At 35.4% G+C, this 8396-nt stretch overlaps 1 protein-coding gene across 1 annotated transcript; it reads right to left on the reverse strand.

Moving 5' to 3' along the window:
- Positions 1-2161: 2161 nt before the first annotated feature.
- Positions 2162-4273, reverse strand: LOC111291573 (cytochrome b6). The gene is made up of 2 exons (XM_089757899.1): positions 3873-4273; positions 2162-3047 (listed from the first exon to the last, which is right to left on the reverse strand). The coding sequence occupies exons 1-2, from the start codon at positions 3876-3878 to the stop codon at positions 2406-2408; spliced, it is 648 nt and encodes a 215-aa protein (XP_089614025.1). The 5' UTR covers positions 3879-4273; the 3' UTR covers positions 2162-2405.
- Between the last annotated feature and the right edge of the window lie 4123 nt (positions 4274-8396).

Raw genomic sequence — 8396 nt, forward strand, 5'->3', positions numbered from 1 at the left:
ATGGAACTCGTAACGCCTTTATTTGTGCCAAGGGTCCCGGATATGTAACTGCTCAAGACATCATCTTACCGCCTTCTGTGGAAATCGTTGATAATACACAGCATATAGCTAGCCTAACCGAACCAATTGATTTGTGTATTGGATTACAAATCGAGAGAAATAGAGGATACGGTATAAAAACGCCAAAGAACTTTCACGACGGAAGTTATCCTATAGATGCTGTATTCATGCCTGTTCGAAATGCGAATCATAGTATTCATTGTTATGGGAATGATAATGAAAAACAGGAGATACTTTTTCTAGAAATATGGACAAATGGAAGTTTAACTCCTAAAGAAGCACTTCATGAAGCCTCTCGGAATTTGATTGATTTATTTATTCCCTTTCTAGATGCGGAAGAAGAAAACTTACATTTAGAAAACAATCAACACAACGTTACTTTACCTTTTTTTCCTTTTCATGATAGATTAGCTAAACTAAGAAAAAAGAAAAAAGAAATAGCATTGAAATATATTTTTATTGACCAATCAGAATTGCCTCCCAGGATCTATAATTGTCTCAAAAAGTCCAATATACATACATTATTGGACCTTTTGAATAACAGTCAAGAAGACCTTATGAAAATTGAACACTTTCGCATAGAAGATGTAAAACAAATATTGGGCATTCTAGAAAAGAAGTAGAAAAGCATTGCGAAATTGATTTACCAAAATTTTAAATCCATTGGATTTAGGATTTATTTCATTTTTTTTTTTTTTACTTTAGAAAATTAGAAAAAAAAAAAAAAAACGAAAATGGATTTTGAACCTTCAGCACAATCCATATATTGGGACCAGAATTGAATAAATGTATCTAGGGAGAATTCACTTTGACTTTGAAGTGACTACTCCCTAGATACGCACATCATGATATTTTATTTTAAAATTGATTCAATTTAAAAAAGACCTAAAGTTAGGGATTTATCAATCGGTAATGTTGCTCCAATACCCAACCAAAGGGCCACCGCAGTACCAATCAAAAAAAACGGTTGTCGCTACTGGACGACGAAATGGATTTTGGAATTTATTAACATTTTCCAAAAAAGGTACTGTTAATAATCCCGCAGGTACTGAAACCATTAAAAGAACACCCAATAACTTGTTAGGTACTGTACGAAGTATTTGAAATACAGGAAAGAAATACCATTCAGGTAATATTTCCAAAGGAGTTGCAAATGGATCCGCGGGTTCACCAATCATTGAAGGTTCTAGAACCGCTAAGCCTACGTTACAAGCAATAGTACCGAGAATTACTACTGGAAAAAATATATAAAAGATCATTGGGCCATGCGGGTTCCCCATAATAATTATGACCCATACCTTTAGCTAATTTAGCTCTTAATACAGGATCGTTCAAGTCAGGTTTTTTTGTTATTAGGATAGGTGAATTTTTTCTAGATCCATCCCCCGAAGGAACCGGACATGATAATTTTTCATCATCCGGCTCAAGCAAAAATCAATCGAATCAAATGGATACAAACGGATACATATAAAATGAATCTATATGTTATCCACACATATATGAATGATTTCATATGTAAGAAAAAAGTTACCTGATTCCATTTTACGAAGTTGCAACTATACATTCCAAGGAATGCCATTTTTACAGGTAAATGCTCAATACCCAAGTAGGCGTACAAAGTTGATCGTGATCAAGTGCTTTCTGGGTCGTCTTAGGCCTTGCGATTCACCTTTATCCCAAAAATATATCGAGATTTTTTACATACAAAGGATTTACTTGTTACTAATATAGTCTAGCCTTTGCTCTTCTTTAGATCCCTTGTTTCACTCCGATAGTATAATAATAATAAATCGGGTCGATGCAGAAGAAATGAATGTATTTTCATACTATTAAGATAAGAAAGTAAAAAAAAAATAAAAATAAATAAATAAAATCTAATTTGCATTATGCCAAATCACTTATTCTACTGGATCTTACGGAGCCCTGTTCATACACGACATCGTCAGGTCTGATCATAGAAAAGATTCTCTTCAAGCGAACCAGCCTATCCTTTGTATGGGGCTTACACGGTGGTTGGAACAAAGACACATTTGGTTGTGAATTCCAATGTAGCAGATAAAGGCATATTTCTGCATGGCCCAATCAATAGTTCAAGTCACACACTCCCATAATCCATTTTCTCTTCGGGGAATTCCCTTCAACTATTCATGTCATATCAAATAAATAATAGAATATTGTGGAGTTGAAAGGAAATATCCAAATACATGTCTTATTTTTTTTTTTTTTTTCAACAATCCATATTTGTAGCAATGAAATACTATTGTTCCTCCCCCAAGTAATAAGATAAATGATTGGCAAGTAATAAGATAAATGATTGGTTACAATATAGCTATGGTCTATATTCTCTATAAAGGACCAGAAATGCCTTGCTTACGTATCATTAGGAAATGCATTAACATAAATACAGCAGTAAGAAGGGGTAATACAAAAGTGTGTAAACTATAAAAACGGGTCAAAGTGGATTGTCCCACACTAGCACTTCCACGCAATAACTCTACCAAAGGCGATCCTATTACCGGAATAGCTTCCGGAACGCCTGTTACGATTTTGACTGCCCAATAACCAATTTGGTCCCAAGGTAAGGAATAACCTGTTACACCAAAAGATGCAGTCAACACAGCCAGAACCACGCCTGTAACCCAAGTCAATTCGCGAGGTTTTTTAAAACCACCAGTGAGATAGACACGAAATACGTGCAGGATCATCATTAAGACCATCATACTTGCCGACCATCGATGAACTGATCGGATTAACCAACCAAAGTTAGCTTCAGTCATTATGTATTGAACAGAAGTAAAAGCCTCAGTAACGGTTGGACGATAGTAAAAAGTCATAGCAAATCCTGTAGCTACTTGTACCAAAAAACAAGTAAGCGTAATTCCTCCTAGACAATAAAATATGTTAACATGAGGAGGAACATATTTACTAGTTATATCATCTGCAATCGCCTGAATCTCGAGGCGTTCTTCGAACCAATCATAGACTTTATTGAGATAGGTAAACCAAGAGGACTCCCCCCCTGAGAACCGTATATGAGAATTTCATCTCGTACAGCTCAAACAAAAACACCCAAATAATAGCTGAAACGGATATGGAATAGAAAGTTTGAAACTTCTTAATCTTTTCATTCAATTTTATCTGAAGACACAAAAGAGTAAAAATCCGAAAGCTCTTTTTTGTAGTTTGTAATTATAATGCCAAAAAATCAAGTCGGCGCATTCGTCTTTATGTTGATCAGGCCTCTTGAATCTTCTATTTACCTACTTATTTCTTTTCTTTTTCTTTGCTTTGATTTGTTATTTATATGGAATGTGGCTTTATTCTTGTTTTCTTTATTTTTAATAGGAATTCTCTTGTTAAGACCCTATGAATCAATTGAAACTTCAGATTCATACCAGAACCGCGATGATTCAATAAAACCTTCAAACTAAGTCCAAAGATTCTTTGAGTAAGAATTATTGGATCATCACTTATTCAATGAATAGAATAGATATAATAAATAAAAATACAAAGAAAAGAAAGGTTTGTCCTTTGATCAAAATAAGCATAAACTAAATGAGAGTTTGAAAGAAGAAAAAATTTCTCGATTTATAAATAAAAAACCTCTTTCTTTGAAAATTTTTTTTTTTTTTGAGTCCGGCCGCGAGGTTTGAATATTAAGTATGAATCATAGTTCGAATACTTCGTGATCCATTTCATATATTCCGTGCTCCAGATACTAGAATGGCTATCCGACGGGATAAAACTATCTCGATCAAGAGGACAGACCCATTTTCTGTACTATCAATAGGATCAATTATAACAAGTCACACACTCATATTCCGGAAATACAGAAACAAAAAAAATTTCGCGGTCGAACTACCAAAATAGAATGGGCTAAAAAAAATCCGAGAACTAAAAGTTTCACTTTTTGTATTGAAAAGCGAGGCTTCGTGGTTCTTGTGAATCTAATTCAGCGAAATTCCATCCAGTAAAACGGAAGAATTATAAATCTCCAAAATAATAGATAAGAATATCGAAAATAAAGCCATTGCGACACCCATCAAAGGAGTCGTTCCCCATCCAGGAGCTACTTTACCATATTCCGAATTCAATGGTTTCAAAAAATCCCCTACAACAGTTCGTCTTGGACCAGATCTAGAACTACCCTCAACGGTTTGTGTAGCCATAAATCTTATTTTGTATTCAGTGAGATCTGTTGACTTTGTATATCATTCCGCTGTAAATAAACGATCTTATCATAGATCCATTGTGATCTTGAAATTATATTTATATTTATATTATTTATATTTATATTTATATATATTATTTATATAATTATATAATAATGGAAACAGCAACTTTAGTCGCCATCTCTATATCTGGTTTACTTGTAAGTTTTACTGGGTACGCCTTATATACTGCCTTTGGGCAACCCTCTCAACAATTAAGGGATCCATTCGAGGAACACGGGGACTAATTGAAGTAATGAGCCTCCCAATATAATATTGGGAGGCTCATTACTTCAATTGAGATAATGAAAAATCATTTCATTTTTTTAGTTGGAACTTTAGGCGGTTCTCGAAAAAAGATAGCGAAAAAAATTATCCCTAGAGTAGATACTAAGAGGAATGTATAAACCAATGCTTCCATAAATTCGATCGTGGTTTACAATTATAGCTTCCGTACCTATTTATTTAGAATCATCTCCCGAATAAAATAACGAAAGAACAAGAATCAAAGAAAAGGCAGCGATTTTAATCAAGATTTTTACAGCAGCCTATGTCAAATCACAAACAGAAAATAGAAGCGAAAAATAACAAAGCAATCTTGCATCAGACTACTTGTCTTCTTGTAGTTGGATCTCCAAGTTTTTGGAATGCTCCAAATTCCACTTGAGCATCCAAATCTGGATCAATACCGGCAAAAACATCTCTGAACAGGGTTCTAGCACCATGCCAAATGTGTCCGAAGAAGAAAAGCAAAGCAAACGAAGCATGCCCAAAAGTAAACCAACCCCTTGGACTGCTACGAAAAACACCATCGGATTTCAAAGTAGCACGATCTAATTCAAAAATTTCACCCAATTGAGCACGTCTAGCATATTTTTTCACAGTAGCAGGATCACTATAACTCACTCCATTGAGTTCGCCACCATAGAACTCAACAGTTACACCTACTTGTTCGACACTATACTTCGATTCTGCCCTTCTAAAAGGAACATCCGCTCTAACAATTCCGTCTCCGTCTACCAAAACAACCGGAAATGTTTCAAAAAAAGTAGGCATACGACGTACAAAAAGTTCACGCCCTTCTTTATCTCTAAAGATAGGGTGTCCTAACCACCCAACGGCTATTCCATCCCCGTTGTCCATTGAACCCGCTCTGAATAATCCTCCTTTTGCCGGATTATTGCCAATGTAATCATAAAAAGCTAATTTTTCAGGAATTTTAGACCAAGCTTCTGATAAACTTTGATTTTCGGCTAACCCAGCACTAACCCTTCGATATATTTCTTGCTGGAAGTATCCTTGATCCCATTGATAACGAGTAGGACCAAATAATTCGATGGGGGTAGTTGCTGAACCATACCACATAGTTCCAGTAACAACAAAAGCTGCAAAAAAGACAGCAGCTATACTACTGGAAAGGACGGTTTCAATATTTCCCATACGTAATCCTTTGTATAAACGTTGGGGCGGACGGACACTAAGATGGAATAAGCCCGCTAATATGCCCAATGTCCCTGCTGCAATATGATGAGAGGCTATTCCTCCCGGAACAAAAGGATCAAAACCTTCCACGCCCCACGCTGGATTTACAGGTTGTACCTTTCCGGTTAGTCCATAAGGGTCGGACACCCATATTCCAGGACCATACAATCCTGTTACATGAAATGCGCCAAAGCCAAAGCAAGCCACTCCTGAGAGAAATAAATGAATTCCAAAAATCTTGGGCAAATCCAAAGAGGGTTTTCCTGTGCGCTCATCACAAAAAATTTCTAGATCCCAATATACCCAATGCCAGATAGCTGCCAAGAAGCACAAGCCAGAAAACACAATATGTGCTCCGGCCACACCTTCGTAACTCCAAATACCCGGATTTGTTATAGTCCGCCCCGTAATACTCCAACCGCCCCATGAATTGGTTATTCCTAAACGAGTCATGAAGGGTATAACGAACATACCTTGTCTCCACATTGGATCAAGAACGGGATCGGAGGGATCAAAAACAGCTAATTCATATAGAGCCATTGAACCGGCCCAACCAGCAACCAGAGCTGTATGCATTATATGAACAGAAAGCAAGCGACCGGGATCATTCAATACGACAGTATGAACACGATACCAAGGCAAACCCATGGAAATACCCCTTTATCAAATCAACGAAAAATAGACACTATGTAACTTTATTGCATTGGAATACCTCCCCTTTTCGGTGGATTCTTTCGGAGAAAGGATTAATGTTTGTTCTATTCCATTAGTAATAAGGGAAGAATTCGGCTCAGAAGAAAAAAGAGAAGCAGATCTATTCTATACTCGATAAGTATCAATACGCAATGGGGGTTGATCCTATTTTTTATGAATGAATGCATCCCTATTTGTTCATCATTCAAAGGACCTATTCGTAAGAATTCTCTTTCATTCATTCCGCCTTTCTTTATTTTATGGCCTTAGTCTATCTATGTATAAAATATGATAAAGGCCCATATTATTAAGACCATTATTACATATTATTAAGATAAGACCATTATTACGTATTACATTACGTATTACGCTTCCACAATCAAAGTGAAATATAATATTACATATTATAATATTACATATTATTAAGATAAGACCATTATTACGTATTACATTACGTATTACGCTTCCACAATCAAAGTGAAATATAATATTACATATTATAATATTACATATTATTAAGATAAGACCATTATTACGTATTACATTACGTATTACGCTTCCACAATCAAAGTGAAATATAATATTACATATTATTAAGATAAGACCATTATTACGTATTACATTACGTATTACGCTTCCACAATCAAAGCGAAATATAATTTTACATTCTTTTTACTTTATGCCTGTTGGTATTCCAAAAGTTCCTTTTCAAGTTCCGGGAGATAACGATGCAAGCTGGGTTGACATATAGTGCGACTTGTCAAATATATTGGGTCATATGGGATTCCCCCGTTCTCTCGCCCGATCGAGATATCCCCTGTTTCGCCCCAAAAAGATTGATTGAATTATCAAAAATTTGTAGCGGGAAGTGTAATGAAGTGCAATTAGAGATCCATTTCATGGGGGTGTATCCAGATTAATATTTTCAATTAGAATGATTTATGGTTGGCTTGGTTGGACTGATAAAATGAAGTATCCAGGCTCCGTTTAGAAAAAACCCAATTGGTAATATATTTATGATTACCACCTATATCATAATCATAATTTTTCTTTTTTTTTTTAATTATAAATAAGAGCGATTTCAAACTGTTAATCAATCGAATAATATGGGAAATACGTTGAATATTTGGCGAAAAACATGAAAGAAAAAGGAATTAAATTAAAATAAAAAAAGGAAATGAAATCATAGCAAAAAGACGTGGTATTGGGTCATTTGTCCTATATGTGCAAATAAAAATCGGGCAGATCTTTACTCGGAGTAGAGCATAAACCTAAAAAAATTGAATAAAAAATTGACGAACCCCATTCAGGAACAAGAAAATGACATCGTGATTTGGATTGAATCGCAATGAAAAAAAAATGGATCAATGAAAAGTTTGTGCAATAAGTTTAGCGAATTTTTTCTATATTATAGGAAAACGGGCCAAAACTCATCTTTCTTTAATTTAATTTTAAATTTCATTTTATTTAAAAAATGTAAGAAAAAGCCCCTTCATTAGAAATTAGAAGTTAGAAAGGTCCGACTAGAAAAAACAAAGGATGGCTGGAATCTACACATTGATTTTTTTTCGCAATTTTTGTTGAACCGTATGCATCAAAAGGTGCCTGTACGGCTACTAAGGGATACAATTTTATCCTAATCAACCGAATTTATCGAGAAAGATTGCTTTTTTTGGGCAAAGAGCTTGATATCCAGACCTCGAATCAACTTGCGGGTATTATGATCTATCTCAGTATAGAGAGTAATAGCCGAGACCTGTTTTTTTTTATAAACTCTCCTGGCGGAGGGATAGTATCTGGATTATCTCTTTTTGATACTATGCAAGCAGTGGAACCAGATGTGCATACACTAGCCATGGGATTGACCGCTTCAATCGCAGCTTTTCTCTTGGTCGGAGGAGAAATTACCAAACGCAGAGCATTCCCTCACGCTCGGCGCCAATGAGTTTT

Source organism: Durio zibethinus, unplaced genomic scaffold (genome assembly GCF_047325235.1).
Source record: "Durio zibethinus cultivar Kanyao isolate XHJ-2024 unplaced genomic scaffold, ASM4732523v1 HiC_scaffold_1, whole genome shotgun sequence".
Lineage (NCBI taxonomy): Eukaryota > Viridiplantae > Streptophyta > Magnoliopsida > Malvales > Malvaceae > Durio > Durio zibethinus.